The 16,216-nt window shown below is 54.5% G+C and overlaps 1 protein-coding gene and 1 long non-coding RNA gene across 2 annotated transcripts in view; one reads left to right on the plus strand and one right to left on the minus strand.

Moving 5' to 3' along the window:
• Positions 1-14,811, plus strand: part of LOC110389940 (receptor-type tyrosine-protein phosphatase epsilon-like) — a 19,606-nt gene extending 4,795 nt beyond the window's left edge. Inside the window, exons 2-26 of the mRNA XM_021381053.1 lie at positions 930-1,172; positions 1,802-2,092; positions 3,378-3,475; positions 3,660-3,852; positions 3,945-4,056; positions 4,561-4,807; positions 4,967-5,006; positions 5,596-5,701; positions 5,852-5,919; positions 6,158-6,300; positions 6,434-6,521; positions 6,811-6,881; positions 6,971-7,007; positions 7,695-7,792; positions 7,957-8,073; positions 9,023-9,180; positions 9,256-9,391; positions 10,102-10,251; positions 10,406-10,505; positions 11,468-11,547; positions 11,932-12,066; positions 12,452-12,577; positions 12,999-13,156; positions 13,400-13,535; positions 13,928-14,811. Coding sequence (XP_021236728.1) covers positions 932-1,172; positions 1,802-2,092; positions 3,378-3,475; positions 3,660-3,852; positions 3,945-4,056; positions 4,561-4,807; positions 4,967-5,006; positions 5,596-5,701; positions 5,852-5,919; positions 6,158-6,300; positions 6,434-6,521; positions 6,811-6,881; positions 6,971-7,007; positions 7,695-7,792; positions 7,957-8,073; positions 9,023-9,180; positions 9,256-9,391; positions 10,102-10,251; positions 10,406-10,505; positions 11,468-11,547; positions 11,932-12,066; positions 12,452-12,577; positions 12,999-13,156; positions 13,400-13,535; positions 13,928-14,002 — 3,204 coding nt within the window. The 5' untranslated portion in view covers positions 930-931 and the 3' untranslated portion in view covers positions 14,003-14,811. The remainder of the gene's footprint in view (positions 1-929; positions 1,173-1,801; positions 2,093-3,377; positions 3,476-3,659; positions 3,853-3,944; positions 4,057-4,560; positions 4,808-4,966; positions 5,007-5,595; positions 5,702-5,851; positions 5,920-6,157; positions 6,301-6,433; positions 6,522-6,810; positions 6,882-6,970; positions 7,008-7,694; positions 7,793-7,956; positions 8,074-9,022; positions 9,181-9,255; positions 9,392-10,101; positions 10,252-10,405; positions 10,506-11,467; positions 11,548-11,931; positions 12,067-12,451; positions 12,578-12,998; positions 13,157-13,399; positions 13,536-13,927) is intronic.
• On the minus strand, positions 15,670-16,196 carry LOC110389941. The gene is made up of 3 exons (XR_002433469.1): positions 16,127-16,196; positions 15,786-15,891; positions 15,670-15,700 (listed from the first exon to the last, which is right to left on the minus strand). It is a non-coding gene; the product is annotated as an uncharacterized LOC110389941 (long non-coding RNA).

A 16,216-nucleotide genomic window follows, 5' to 3' on the forward strand; every position in this document is an offset into this window, starting at 1 on the left:
ATCTGAGGAGAAACAAACTAATTTACTAAATAAGATATCGGAATGCAAAACAACACACTATAATACAATATAATTACAATTTAAGCTGATTAATCCAATACAGAGAGAGAGAATGTCCCAAAATCAAGGTAGGCCTTACTCTACTACCGACGATCAGACGGCTGGAGAGCGAGGTGCTGCCAGGATAAGAACGGGCAGAAAGAGAAGGGACGAGGTCTCGTGATCTGCAAGTTTTTATCTTTTCCCTCTGGCCAGAAATGGTAATAGAGGAGCAAAGTACCCTGTGGAATGTAGTAGCCCCTCTCTTCTGAGAACCAGGTACATTCACTACATGATGTTATGATGTGGAATACCAATAACCGAAAATCATAAAACCATGACACAGTTGGAAGGACGATGCCCTCCCGCAGGGACAGGGCTGTGCTACCTGTGCAGGGGTTGCAGGGAGGTGGGCAGGGAGACAGGTGCCATTCTTGCTGCTGGAGCTCACGCTGCCTGCATGCCAGGGCAGGCAGAGTGAGGAGGGAGGCAGCAGCAGGCTGCAACCAACCTCTGTGCAAGGAGGGTGCAGAAGGGCTGTGCTGGAACCCTGGGAGGTCTGGAGCACCACGGGCACTCAGGGAGTGCATAGAGGCAGGTTTGAAGGAAGGAAAAGAGGTGTCTGCTTAGGAAGGGTCCAGGCTGTGCCTTGGTGTGGGGGGCAACGGATGCCTCACTGTGTCCCTGGCTGGGAGAGCAGAGCAGGTCTGTGGGGATCTGCTGTGCCTGCAGAGCAAGGGCCAAGGCTTTGGTCCTGGCTGAGGTGTCACCTTCCCCTTTGTGTTTGGGATCCAGAGGACATTTCTGGGGATTCCTGCCAACCCCATCCTCAGCCGCTGCCCCACCTCACCACCTCCTACCCCAACTGAACCTGCTTCCACCTCTGCCAGAAATGTGCCAAAGGCCCTGGTGGGACCCAACACTCCGTCTGGCACCAGACCTGGAGGAGTACAGGAAGAAAGAAGAAGTGACGCTGAGCTGCCCTGAGGGTTTACAGCCATCCTACACCCACGTCAGATGTGCAGGGAGTGAATGGGCTTCAGATTATGCTGGATCTGTTCACAGAAACAAGTGGAAGGGGAGGAACAGCGCTGGTGCCTGGATTCCCATTGAGGGGACTGTGCAGTGTCTTGGTAAGTGGGGTGGCAGGAGGTGCCTTCTCTGCAGCCCTGTGCTCAAACGTTTTGCCCTCATCCCTCTCTGAGTTTCCCACCTCAAAAATACGTTCAAGAACACCATCCTGATGCCTGACAGCATCCCTTATATTACCCTGGGGTCAATACCTAAGTGCACTCCCCAGCGAACATCCATCCTGACCCTGCAGCCCCAGCCCCAGCTGACACGCACCCCTTCCACCTCTGCCAGGAACATGCCAAATGCCCTGGTGGGAGCCAGCTCTGCCGATAGGGCTGTAATCTGGCAGCCAGGGGAGAATGATGGGCACAGATGGGCCCATTGGTTGTGTCAGGAGCTGCAGTGCCCGTGGGCACATCCTGATGAGTGGTGGGGGCCTGAAGTTTGCCTGAAGTGGCGCGGTCACCTCCAGCAGTGACAACAGACCCAAAGTTCATGTACAGCTTCTGAAAACACTGTGGTCTAAAACTCCTCCGGCTTCTCCATTCAGAGAACTGAATGAGCTGTTACACCCTCTGGCTTCCCCTTCTTCCAGCTGGGTTGGGAACGGGGTTGTGAGTCTGCAGCACCATGACAAGGGTGGAGGGGAAGGGAAAGAAGTGACTCTCCTGCAATGCTTCCTTCACAGAGGCCTTCCAGATTGTCCCTGGGACCCTGGAGGTTTCCAGCACCAGCATCAAACTGAACTGGACCTGCAGCTTCCCTGATGCCTGCCAGGGCATGCAGGCCACGTGCCGCCTGGCAGGGCCTTCCTCTCCTCCCTGTGAGGCTGAGCAGGTCACTGGAGTGGAGTTCCTACACGGTCAGAAGGGAACATTCACCTGCCCACCTCTGCAGCCCTTCACTGAGTACATTGTCACCATCTCGGTGCCCGCCAGCACAAACCTGTTCTCACAGCTCATCAAGACAAAAGAAACAGGTAATTGTCCCCCTACAGTAATGTGATGGTTGGAGTCTGTCCTGAGTACAGCGATCACCAAACACGAGACTTTTCAGTCTTTGGTGATGAGTGGAAAGCAGTTAGCAGAACTGCTACCTTGGATTTCTGAGGGCAGAATTTGGGCTCTTTAGAGACCTGATCGACAGAGCCCCTTGAGAGGCAGTTTTGAAAGGTGAAGGAGTCCAGGAAGCCCGGACTTCTTCCAGAGCAAAATCCTCATGGAGCAGGAGCAGATCATCCCAATGCACCCAAAGTCGAGCTGCTGCAAGAGAAGGGCAGCATGGCTGAACAAAGCTCCCTTAGAAACTCGGGAGGTAGAGGAGAGATCATGAATTCAGGAAGAAGGGGCAGGTAATGTGCAAGGATTGTAAAGCTGTTGTCAAGTTACACAGGGAGAACATTGTAAGGGCCAAAGTACAACTGGAACTCAGTTTGGCTAGCGCTGTAAAAGACATTAAAAAGTGCTTTTATACATGCAGCAACAGCAAAAAGGGACTAAGGAGAATCCCTGTACTTTATTGGCTGTGAGGGGAAACAGAGTGAAGAAAGATGAGAATAAGGCTGAGGTGCATTATACCCTTTTTTCCTCAGTGCTTATTAGCAAGGCCCACTGTTGCTAGGGTACCCACGCCCGCGAGTTGCAAAATGGGGACAGGGAACAAGGAGAAGACACTATAATCCAATGGGCAACTGCAGGCAATCTCTCCGTGTTTTAAATGTTCATAATTCTGCGGGGCCAGAGGGAATTCATCCAAGGGAAGGAGCTGGGGAATGGCTGGTTGCTGGACAACAGAAGTGTTCACTTCTGGGGACAGTTTATTTAACGATTTTATCCCCTGAGTCAGGGGAACTGAGTGCACCCTCATTAAGTTTGCAATCTTACTTAAATGAGTTGGATGTGAATGTCAAAAACTTGAGGGCAGGACGCAACTGCAGAGGGATTTGGATAGGCTGCATCAGTGGGCCAAGTCCAACTGTAAACCATTCAATGAGGCCAAATGCCAGCTGGTACCCTTGGGCCAATACAACCTCATGCAAAGGCACTGGCTTTTGGAAGAGTGGCTGGAGAACTCCTCAATGAGCCCAGGTGGCCAACAACACCAATGGCCTCCAGGCCTGCAACAGTACTACTGTGGCCAGCAGGACTAGGGAAGGGATCTTCCCCTTGTTCATGGCACTGGTGAGACTTCACCATACTGAGTTCAGTTTGGGGTCCTCACCAAATATCAAGCACACACATGACCCCATCTTCCTGTGCTTCCAGTGCCACAGAAGCTGGAGCAGCTGCAGCAGAATGCCAGCACAGGGATGATCACGTGGAAGGCGTTGCCCTCCTGCCAAGGGAAGATCGTTGGGTACCAGGTAACAGGGCAGACACCCGGCACTCCTATGGTTGAGGCAGTGTGGGTGATGGGGGATGATGCAGTAGAGGTGCTGAGGGAGCTGCAACCAACACTGGGTGCTGGTTGCTTTCTGGCCATGAGGTGGGGAGGTTCCCACAGGCAGGTGGGTGCCACCGCCCTCCAGCTCCATGTCCTGTCCCCAGCTGAACATCACGGCCAGGGCCTTGCAGGACGGCGGCTTCCTGCAGATCAAGCGGCTGAGGCTGAGCAGCCAGACCACGGAGCACCTGCTGCCCGCATACAGCACTGGCACCAGGTATACTGTGGCTGTGCGGGGCCTCACAGCCGTGGGTCCTGGAGCTGCATCACTGTGGGAGTTTCACACCAGCGGCTCAGGTGAGGGCCTCTACACACAGCTCCTGCTCCCACCCCTCCAAGATGCCCCCATGCCATCTGCTGATACTCATTCTGGGCATTTTCCTCTGTAGAGACCCCAGGGCCACCCGATGGCTGCTCCCATCTCATGCTCAATGTCTCCCCATCCCAGGGGACAGCCATTCTTCCCCTGCACCCCATCTCCCAGGCCTCTGAGGCAGTAAGGTGAACACAGCCCTGGCTGCTTTGCTCTTGCAGCGCTGAGCAGAGCTGCCCCCCTTAAGCTGCCTTAAGTCCAACTCTCTCCATCCCCATCTCCACGTCCTTCCCTTTCCACATTGTCATCAACCATCCTTATATCTATCCCCCCTCTCCTTCTCCATCCTCATCACCGTCTCACAGCCCAGTCTCCATTCCCAGGCTCATTCTCTTCCCCATCTCCATCCTCATCCCCATTCCCATTTCCATCCCCATTCCCATTTTCATCCTTGTTCTCATTACCATCCTTGTCCTCATTCCCTTATCATCACCACCCTCAACCCTTTCTCTATCCCCAGTCCTCACCACCATCCCCAATCTCCATCCTCATCCCCATTCCCATCCTCATCCCTAACACCATCCCCATCCCCTCCTGAATCGCCATCCTCATCCCCTCTTCAATACCCTTCCCCATCCCCATCCCCTCCTCAGTCCCCGTCCCCATCCCCGTCTCACAGCTCTGCCTTGCAGTGAGCACCAGCTGCTCGTGGCTGTGACACACAACAGCACGGTGCTGGAAGATGCCTGCTCGGGGGAGCTGCAGCCCTCCAACGACAGCCACCCACCTGACCCCTACGTGGCCGCCGTGCTCAACCTCAGCGCACCCACAGATTTCATGCTGGGTGATGGGACCCGCGGGCAGGGCTTCCACAATGCTCCCCTGCGCCCGGGATGGGACTACACCGCCCTCCTGCGCCTCGTCCGGCGCTCACCGCAGGTACCCGTGCTGGGGGCTCTTGGGGACGGGGCAGGGCAGCGACCCCCGTGTCCTCAGCCATGGTCGGGGCCTGTGGTGGCCCTGGGTGGAGGCCCCTTGCTGCGGTGCGGGCGGTGCTGTGGGGTTGCTCTGAGCTCTCCCTCCTGTCCCCTTCAACAGGCGGAGACATTCACCTGCGTGTGCTACAGCTTCTCCATGGGTAAGCGGTTCCTCTGCCCCACACCTGTGCCCGAGGCTGTCTCTGCATCCCCCCTTTTCCCAGCCCCAACGCTTGCAAGGAGAAGAGCTGGGGAGTGCAGGAGTTCTTGTGGGAGCAGAGGAAACTCCTGTTTCCTGGATACTGGGAGTATTTATTTGCTATAACCAGATCCTACCTCCATCTTCTTGGATGTTCTCTGGATCCCAAGGCTCCCTGTGGGTGCACAGGCTTTGGTACTTCTGGCCGCTTGGGCAGGTGTGCATGGCTGGCAGCAGGATCCCCTGCAGCTTCTCTGCCATCATCTCACATCACATCCCAGTCCTAACAGTGCCCCAGTCCACGTGCAATCCCAGAAACACTAACATCTCACCCAGCTCTTGCCGTGCTGGGGGAAGGCATGGAGACATGCCCATGCTGAAGGGTGTCACACCCAACATCACCTCTCCTTCCGCAGCAGCGTGGCTGTTCCCTAGCACAGAGCTTGTGGTGGGAAATGAAAGGAGTTGCTTTTCTCCCAACAAAGCTGTGGGGTCTCTTTCTGCTGGGTTTGAGTTGTGTGGAGCCTGATCCTGGGCTGTGCTGGTTGCAGGGCAGGAGTCGATTCCTCTGCTGCACAGACCGCCTGTGCTGATGGCACTTGTGCTGGCTGCTATAGTCCTGGCACTGGGGATTATCCTGTTTACCCTGCTCCTCAGGTCTGTACCTTTCTCTCCTCTCCTGCTCTTTGTTCTGTCCAGGGGCTCCCCAGTGTGGACCCTTAAATAAAGCAGGATGTGTTGCCATGTGGGCATCCCCCTCTGCTCTCCACCTCCTGCTGGTCTTTGAGCAAACTTGCTGTCTTGCAGGCAAAAGCGCAACAGATCAAAAGCCTCTGAGGTCAACAGCAGTATCCCCCTCCGAAAGCGTCGCAGAGGTGCGGTATGAGCAGCCTGCACAGGCTTGGTAAAAGAATGAGCAGGGTGCTCCCAGGCACTGTGAGGTCCTTGCAGAACAAAGGAGGTCAGAGCTGGCTGGTTTGGGGAAAGACCCCTCCCGGAGAGGGAGACATGAATGGGGAGGGACAAAGCTGGGTTTGCTAGGGTTCCGCCCACTGAAATGCCAGCTCAGTCCCATCAGCTCTTGCTGACCTCCTGTCCTGGTGTTCCACACAGGTGCCAGCAAGCTGAACACACAGATCCTGGTGGAGGAACTGCTGGATTCTCTGAAGAGTCTTCAAAGGGAAGAGATAGAAGCAGAGCAGATGGAGGATGAATCAGTTGACAGGCATGAGGCAGGGCGTCTGGGCGAGTACCAGGTCTGTTAGCTGTTCTTTCCCATCTGGCTGCACCAACCAACCAGCCCCAGCCCCTCCTGGGGTGTGTGAGGCACTCAGCCTCAGCCTGCCCCAGAGCCTGGACTGATGCAGAGCTCCTCTTCCTTCTGTGCAGAAACTGGCCTCCACTCTGTGCCACTCCTGCAGTGCTGGGAAGGAGCTGTGTAACGAGGGAAAGAACCGCTACAAGAGTATCATCCCATGTAAGCAAAGCTCTCCTGGGTCTCAAAGCTCCTCTGTGCCTGATGCAGTGTGGACACTTGGCCGTGGCACTAATGATCTTCTCCCAAAACACATTGCATTTTCTTCCTGTGCCATGTCCCCTGTTGTTTTGTTAGCTCTTCTTTCCTTCTGAACTTGTCCTGAGGCTTGGAAAGCTGCTGAGGAGAGATCAAGCAGGGCTTTTTTAAAAGACACCCCCTTCCTCAAACAGTCATTTCACTGCTGCCCCAAAGGGACAGCCCACTGACTCCCACCTCCCCTCTCTCCCAGACGACCACTGCCGTGTGGTGCTGCAGCCCTCTGACATGGGGAACGACTACATCAACGCCAGCTATGTGGATGTAGGTAGCAAGGAGGATGGCTCCTCTATGTCTTGCCTCATTAAATGTTTAATATGGGTGATTGGAGCTGTTGAAATTCTCCCCCGCAGAGCTATCGGAGCCCGCGCTTCTTCATTGCTGCACAAGGTGGGTGCTCCCAGCCCTGGGAACTGCCCAGAGCTGGCACAGGTCATCGTATGTTCAGGAGGTGCCTGACTCTGCCCTGAGTACTTTGGAGTCCCTTTGGAATGCACTGGTCTGTTCTGTGCAGCAAGCAGAGGGGGTTCTCAGGCTCCTTCCAAATCTGCTGAACCATTTTGGGTAAATAGGACTCTAGATGTGGGATCTCAGGTTGGAAATCAGGAAAAATTTCTTCTCAGAAACAGTGGTGAGGCATTAGAACAGGCTGCCTAGGAAGGTGCTAGAGTCACTGTCTCTGAAGGTGTCCAAGACACATATGGATGTGGCATGGTTAGTGGGCGTGGGGGGTGGGCTGGGGTTAGACTAAATGGTCTTAGAGGTCTTTTCCAACCTCATGATTCTATGATTCTATGATCATCCTGGACACATGGGTGGGGCGGGCACTCACTTTCAGGTGAATGGGCAGCAGCTCACTCTTGGGTTTGGTGGAGTGACCACTGCCCTGTGCCAGTACCCATCAGAATCCCTCATCCACTTTCCCTCTTGCTGGTCCCTCTTTCTAAAGCGGATGCCAAAGCCAGGGTGCCCTGTACCCCTGGCCACATGCTGCCATGCTCAGACTGGGTCGCATCAGGCCTGGGGGCACCTCCATGGTTTGGGCTCTGACACAGGGCTCTCCTCTTCCTTCTCAAGGCCCCTTGCCTGTGACAGTGGTGGATTTCTGGCAGATGGTCTGGCAGGAGAAGACCTCTGTCATTGTGATGCTGACGGGCTTGGTGGAGCAGAACAAGGTAGATAAACCATCCCAGCCTGTGCACAGCTCTGGTCTCCCACTGACCAGTCTTCCTTGCTTTGCTTTGCTCAGCACAACCCTCAGTGAGGGCAAGGACCAGCTCCACACCACTGCTGGCTTGCAGGACTCCTCTAATGAATTTCTTCGTGTTGCCATTGACAGATCAAGTGCGAGAAGTACTGGCCAGAGCAGCAGCAAGTCTATGGGGACTTCACTGTAACACTCAACAACACCAGGACCACCACAAGCCTTATTACACGTGTCTTCTGCCTGCAGAAGGTAAGGCTGCCGTGCAGCTGTGGTGGAGTTGCAGGGTTCTTCTGGGGTTAGCATCTGCCCTTCAGCCCTGCCTGGGGTCAGCATTGCTGTCACTAAGCACTATTCCAGAGCATCAGCCCTGGGTTTCTGTGCAAGGCAAAGACAAGCAGTCAGTTCCAGTGATCACCCTGACTGAGTCTGGACTGTTGTACCTGGGCAGACCCTGCATTCTTGAGGGCCTGGAAGACGTGATCACAGCAGGTAGAAATGCAGCTGAAGGATATAAAAGGGCAGCTCTCCACATCCAGGCTTTTCAGGGTGATGAGGCAGGTACCTGCCATCTGAGTCAACCTGCAGAAGATCCTCATGGAAGCACAGAGATGCTTTGTGGCTTCTGAACTTGAATGGAGAGATTATGGTTTAAGGCAGCTTACCTGAAGACATTTCTCAGGATGAGTACTTCTACTGAAGTTGTACATTGGATAATAAGCAGAAACTAAAAGAATTTTAAGGAGAGGAAAATGGGAACAGCTGCAGATGTTATGCATGTTCTTGTCTTGCCTAGAACAAAGTCCACCTGAACGGCAAGACTCCAAGAGCACCTGATGGTGGGACATTGCCTTTCATTAGCTCAAGCCAAGTGAATACAGGATGGCCTGGTACCAAAGTGGTACACTGTGATATTTATTTATTTTCTCTGAGACACTGCATTTACTGCTCTGAGTTCACAGTTCTCAGCATGGGGAGGCAGAGAATAAAGCAAGTTATGCGGCTTGGTGACTTTGCTCCAAGTCCTCGTGGTGCCCTTTGCTGTCTGATCAGCTACAGTGGAGCAGCCATTGTGTTGGTGGTACTGTGGGGAGGCTTGGTGCTGGTGCATCCCTCCCATGCTTTTTCTCGACTTGTTGTTGAGTACTTCACACAACTCCTCAGGCTGGTTCCTGCTCCAGACACATATTCCTCCTTGCAGGCAGGCTGTGCTCTCCCAAGAACAGTGGAGCAGTTTCACTACCTGCAGTGGCCCGACCACGGGGTGCCCGGGAACCCTTCCCAGCTGCTGTGCCTAGTGGAAATGGTGAACAAGAGTGGGTCAGAATATCCTACTGGCCCTGTGCTGGTGCACTGCAGGTACTGGGATGGGAGTGCTCAGGTGCTGGAGCAAGGCTGCCCAGGGCAGTACCAACCCCTCTTCTGTATTCTCAGTGCAGGGATTGGGCGGACTGGCACCTTCATTGCTCTGGACTTCCTCCTGAAGATGGCGAAGGCCGAGGGAAAGGTGGATGTGTTTCATTGTGTGCAGAAGCTGCGGGAGCAGCGGGTCTGCATGGTGCAGACCAAGGTGAGAGATGTGACCTGCTGCCCACATGCTGTGGGACCGCAGATCTGCCTCCCACCTGTGGTGTGCCAAGCCACATCAGCTGTGATGTGCATAGTCCAGACACCAGGACTGGAGCTGCCAGGTGATACAGACTGCAGGATCTTGTTATTGTGGTGTCCAAAGCTAGGGACCCCCTGAGACTTTCTGAAGTGGCACCAGCATGTATACGCACCAACAGTCCTGTCATGGAAGGGCAGCTGCTTGCTCTTATAGGCAAGGAGCATGTGTGATTCCTTCAGGCTTTCAGGATATTTGCCTGTAGGGCATTATTTGGGCAGATGTGTCCTGGCCAAGGGACTATGTTTCCATGGTCTGCTCAGGGCCGTGACCCTATGCAGGAAGATGTAGGTTGGGCCAGACTGTCCAGCTGCTCACAGGAGGAATAGTTCACTGGTTTTCTGGGCTTCCTTCCTGAGAGCAGGGGTCTGGTATGAGAGAGAGCACTGAATCACAGGAAGATGGTCTTTTCTGGGTGGCTGCAGTTGCTGGCTGCTCCTCAGAGCAGGGCTGCCTGCCCCAAGGGTGTCTGGCAAGGAGGTGAAGGGTGGAGCTGGCACATTCCTGATGCAGGTCAATGTTAGTGTGATGCAGTCTGTGGGACAGTAGTCTGGAGTCCCAGTGATGCCCATAGAGCTGCTCCAGACGGTGCACTGACTCTCATGTCCATGCAGGAGCAGTATGCCTTCTTGTATGAGGTGCTGCTTGAAGGCTTGCTCTGTGGCTGCACTGGAGTGCCAGTAGAGAGAGTTGCAAGTTACATCAGCTGCCTCCAAGGAGCTGAGACCCAGAGCCAGAACAACATCCTGGAGAAGGAGTTCAAGGTAAAACCAGGACCTGGTGCAACAGGTCTGCTGCCTCTAGCCACAGCTCTTACCCAGCTGAGGGTGAGGTGGGGGGAGTGTTTTTCTGTGGTTTACCTGGAGACAGAAAGGGAGATGACAGGAAGGGCTTGCTCAGGTGAATCATCCCTTACAGGCAGTGCAGAAGTTTTCCGAGTTGTTCCAGCTCCTGCCGTGCAGAGAAGCAGAGAAACCCAGCAACCAGCCCAAGAACCGCAAGCCAGGGATCCTGCCAGGTACTGCAGGGCTGGGCAGCCCCTTGCTCCAAGACCCAGCTCCTGGGAGGAGAGAGGGGGAGGATGCTGTCCCCAGCACTGCTGCTTCCCTCCCCAGCACCGTGCCAGAAACATGGGACCAAGCATTCTGCCCATGGGACCTAATGTCAGTTTCTGGTTGGTGATGCATAGTATCATAGAATCATACAGGTTGGAAAAGGTCTTCAGAACCACCAAGCCCAACCATCAACCTGATCTATCGAGGCCCATCACTAAACCATGTCCCTCAGTGCCACATCCTAGCATCTCTTAAACACCTCCGGGGATGGGGACTCCACCACTTCCCTGGGCAGCCTGTTCCAATTCTTGACCTCCCTCCCCATGAAGAAATTCTTTCTAATGACCCATTTAAACCTCTCCTGATGCAAACTGAGACTGTTACTTAACATAGGCAAGGTGTTCCCTCCATGTGAGACCCACCCTATCCCCACCTCCTTCTGTGCTTCCACAGCTAAAACTAACCTTCTGCATTCTAACTCTAACCCCAGCCTTAACCCCAACACTAACCTTAACACTTACTCTAACCCTCACCTTTATCCTTACCCTAATCCTAACTTTAACCCTAACCTTAACCGCTACCCTAACCCTAACCTTAATCCAAACACCAGCACTAACACTTACCCTAAACTTAACCATAGCCCCAACCTTAACCATAACGCTAACCTTAACCCTTAACACAAACCCTAACCTTACCCTAACCCTAACCTTAACTCTAATCCAACCTTAACCCTAACCTCAACCTACCCCTACTCCTACCCCTACTGCTAACCCTAACCCTCGCTCTGTCACTGCGGAGGAGCCCAGATCAGGCATCAGGGAGCCATCAGGAGTGGAGTTCACTGCTGCTTCAGTGCCTTCCCCATGCTCCCCTCTGTGCAGACAGAGATGGCTCAACCCTTCTCCCCCTGCCCTTGCCTCCACAGCGGACTCCTTCCGGCCCATCCTGATGTCCTCACTGAATGCCGATGGCTCCCCGGGCTACATCAACGCCGTGTTTGCCAGCGTAAGGCTGCAGCCAAGCAGGGCTTGGGGCTGCTGGGACCAGCAGAAGCTCCACGAGCATCCAGCGCAGAGCTGGCCTGTGCCGCTCAGCTTCATCTAGAGCTCCATCCTGGTGACTGTCCCCAGTGCCTGGGGCCCTGCTGCCAGGAGATGGCCCCCGTGTTCAGCCGGAGCCCTGCCTGCTCGCAGCTCAGCGGGCTGCTGCACGGCTGCTGCCTTTTGCCTGTGCTGAGCAAGGCTGGGTGCCCTGCAACATCCTGGGCTCTGCCTAGCCCTCCTCCTCATGGAGGTTGCTGGAGTAGCCCCGTGTGGTTCCCACAGGCATGGCCGTGTCTGTGAATGCGTGACCTCTTAATTTCCTCCTCCCAACTGCTCTGTTTTGCAGACGTACAGCAAGGAGGACAGGCTGATCATCACCCAGCTGCCCTTCTCCAGCACGCTGGTGGATTTCTGGGCTCTGGTCTGGGATTACACCTGCACCTCAGTGGTTGTGCTGAACCAGCTCCAGGAGCTGGACAAGGTCAGCTGCCTGCTCTTCTCCGCCAGCCTGCTTTCCGCCTTTGCCCTGTGCAGCTCTTTTCACTGGGGCCCTGCTTGCTACGGGGGCCAACTGCAAGCCTGTGGGCTCCACGTTGCTGCACCGTGGGGACAGTCCCAGTCCCATGGCATTGCAGTGGTGGGGTGAAGCCACAGGAACAAGGGCATCCCTTGGTTTTGCTTCCCCTCACCCAGTACCCATTGCTGTAAGAGTGCTGTTTTTCTGGCTGCTACCTGCAGGTCAGGCCCAAGCACAGAGCAGGCAGAGTACCCATGTGCACGCTGTGGTTGGTGGGCGAGAGGTTGGACCAAGTGTACCCACGAAGTATTGAGCTGCTGTGTGTCACCATGCATTTGTCTCCCCCCAGACATATGTGGAGGTCTGGCCCACCCAGGGCAAAGCCATCCATGGCCATTTCCACATCCAGTGGATCTCTGAGGAGCATGGAGCTGGTTTCACGGCCTGGACGCTTGCACTCACCAATAGGCAGCAGGTGGGCTTTTGGCACAGTGATGACAAAGTCCTTTGAGAACAGCCTTTGACAGAGCTGAGAGCCTCAGCAGGCTTTGTTTTGGGGCCAAAGTCACAGCTGGAAATGTCAGAGGCTGCAGTGGTCAGAGGGAGCTGATGGGGTTCTTGAACTACACTGGTCAGAACAGGGCCTTTTCCCATGGGAGGTTCATCCCAAGAGGGTGAGGCTGTAGGCAGCAGTACAAGGCAGAGCACAGATCTGTGTGCACACATTTCCAACGCAGAGAACACCAGTCATGAATAGTCTGTGCATCTCAGTGGTTGTTTATGGATGGGGACAGCTATTATAAGTATCTGGACCAGATCCATACTTTCTCTCCTTCCTCTCCATGAAGCCAGTGGGTTACTTGTCTGCCCAACCCAACTTATTTCTTCCTTGCTAGCCCAAGAAATCTGCAATGAAAGTCCACTTCTGGCAGCTGGAGGACTGGCCCATGCAGTATCGTCTTCCCCCGCACCCCACCACCATCATCAGCCTGCTAGGGAAGGTGGAGACGCACCAGCGGCAGAGCCAGGATGGGCACATCCTCGTCACTTGCTGGTAAGCAATATGTCTTTCAGAGGAGCAGCCGTGGTGCAGAGATGGCTCACTCTGAGTTACACTAGTGAACTCAGGTCCCAGCTCCAGTCTCAACTCAGGGTGGACATGTTCAGCTGTGTTCAGGGAGAAAGGCTTCCCTGTGGAGGCTGGCTTGGTGCAGGACCATGCCGAGAGCCCCAGGTCTGTGTGGCTGGTGGGACACCTCCTGGGATCAGCACCACCAAATCACGCTGTCCTCCACAGGGATGGTGCCAGCCGGAGTGGGATCTTCTGTGCTGCCAGCTTCCTGTGCGAGCAGATCCAAAGCGAGGGGCTGGTTGATGTATCCCAGGCTGTGAGGATGCTGAAGAGGCGGCGGAGGCAGCTGATTAAAGATGTGGTAGGTGCTGACTTCACACTCATCTGGGAACTGGAGCAATACTGGAACACTGGTGAACTGATGGGTGCCCAGGTTCTTTCCCTGCCCCCACCTCTCCACCAGCTCTAGGTCCTTGGAGCCATCATACCACTGCTGTCTGGGAGTGAGTATCAGACACTGTGCCATGGGTGCTGGCACTCCTCCCAAGCCCAGAAGGCCACAGCATTGGGACAGCTCGGCTCTCAGCCACTGGAGCACCCATGTGGCGTTCCTCACTAGGGGAAGCAAACTGTGACTGGGAGATGGGGATGCACCTGCCCCTGGGTTTCTCTGGGAGATGCTTGGCAACCACGCTGGCCTTCCACAGAAGGCATTCTGGCATCAGATGCTCATGTGAATCCTTCTGTCCACAGGAGCAGTATGGGCTCTGCTACAAACTAGCCCTCAGTTACTTGAATTCATTTGAAACCTATGGCAATTTTAAGTAGAGACATGGTCACAGCCCACCTCTGGCCAGGACTTCAGCCTTCTGGAGGAAACAATGGAAACCAGAGGAGATGTGCACAGCCCCAAGATCACAAAATCATTAAGGCTGGAAAGACCACTGAAATCATCTAGTCCAACCATCAACCCATCAGTGCTTTACTCCTCTGACAAGCCACCCTAATGGCCATCTGCAGCTAGAGAACACAGGCTGGACTGAACGAACCTGGCCCTTTGCTCAGACTTTTGGCAGGATTTTACCTGGCACCACAGCCTGAGTACAGTGAGCAGAGCATAGGCATCAGGCCTTGGTGTGTCCATGCCAAGGATGCAGAGAACTAGCTGTCCCATCCAGGCTCCCCTTCAGGCATCCTCAGAAAAAGTGGGGTAGCTGCACCAATGCCCCAGTTGTGCTCAGTCAGAAGCACCAAACCACCATGAGATCTCCTCCAGGAGTGGAGCACAGGCCATCTGTCCTGCTCTGGGAGAAGCAGCAAGCTTGTATCCAAGAAGAGTCAGCGGAGGGATAATCCACAGCCCCACGGGGATGACCTAGTCCTTCCCACACTGCACAGTCCCTTCCTGCTGCTGCATCTTCCCAATACTGGTTCAGGTGCACAGCCCTGACAGCACCAGCAAGGCTCCCTTACAAGCCTGCCTGCCCCACCATGGCAATCCAAGTTAGATGTCCATACTTTGAACACTGTCTCTGCAGGTTACAGTCCAGGAGAGGCTGCTACACCACTAACAATATCTGTCAGGACTGACCCCATGGCTCTGTTCTGTGTATCATCAATAAAGGCTCTCTGATGGCTTCAGTGGTGGCTGTGAGCTCTGATCTTCACTTTTCTTCCAGGTTTGATCTGACATGGGGGCTACAAAGGAGCACAGGCCCCTCAGCTCTACCCACAGCATGGGCACAGGATACATTTCTGCCCAAGATGTGTGCTGGCATCATCTCAACAAGGCATTGTTTGATCAGCACACCACAGGGACCACAGCTCCCTATGGGCAATGAGGGGACCAGCCAGGAGCTGTAGCGTGGCAGGCAGCCACCTGCAAACAGCATTTATTGGTTTTCAGGACAGGGCAGGCAGGCTGGCAAGGGCACTGCGGTCACATCAAGCTCAAGCAGAGCAGTGGGTTTGGGTGGATTTCAGCATATGGGGGGAAACTGAGTGAGGAACCCAGGACATTGCAGGAGTACAGACCATCCTTCAGCCTGAGCCCCCCCGAGGCAAAGACTGGGAATTCCTGTGTACAATTCTCACCATTAAGAAAGCAAAAGCAAAGTCTAAAAAAAAAAAAAGAACTGCAGAAAATCCCATTAAAAATTTCCAGAACTTACAACAAGCGTAAATGAAAGCTGGGAAGAAAAAGTTCATGACCCTCCTTGGCTTCCCGCTTTCCTCCTGCTCTGTTGAAATGGATGGGATGCTGTCTGGTGATGGTCACAGGAGAGCCAGCACTGATCCAGGTACAACCACGCCATCTTCTCTGCATCACTGCTGTTACTGTCCCCAGAACTCCAGGACAGGCAGGAGCTGGAAGAGCAGCTTTCCAGCCTGGCTAGGGCACAGGGGAATGTGTTCAAGAAGAGGATGAGCATATGATTTTCCTGAGGGTCAGGATTTCCTGGTTCCACCTTTTCCCTATGTTTTTAATTCTCCTCCTGAGCTTTGATGGACACAGCCTTCCTTCTCCTGCAAAGACAAAGGGCAGTCCTGAGCGAAGGGCTGGTTGTGAATGAAGGTTGCCCTGCTGAACCACAGTCCCCATCCTACTCACCTGGACTGCACAAACCACACAATGCCTGCAAACAGGAGGACCAGCACCAACAGCACAACTACCCCAATCACAATCCCTGTCCACGGGCGCGGCACCTGCCCTGCAACTAACACACAGACAGGAATGAATGCCACAGCCTGGGCCACGCGTCTGCACAGACCCTAACCATGGAAGTAGATATGTGCAAGTGTGTAGAGGTGACTGCAGGATCAGGATACTTGTGGGATGAGGGATCGTGTATGGGAAATGAGAGGCTCCTCTCCTTGCAAGTGCTGGGGCTGGGAAAAGGGGGGATGCAGAGACAGCCTCGGGCACAGGTGTGGGGCAGAGGAACCGCTTACCCATGGAGAAGCTGTAGCACACGCAGGTGAATGTCTCCGCCTGTTGAAGGGGACAGGAGGGAGAGCTCAGAGCAACCCCACAGCACCGCC

The sequence above is a fragment of the Numida meleagris genome, chromosome Z (assembly GCF_002078875.1).
Source record: "Numida meleagris isolate 19003 breed g44 Domestic line chromosome Z, NumMel1.0, whole genome shotgun sequence".
Classification (NCBI taxonomy): Eukaryota; Metazoa; Chordata; class Aves; order Galliformes; family Numididae; genus Numida; species Numida meleagris.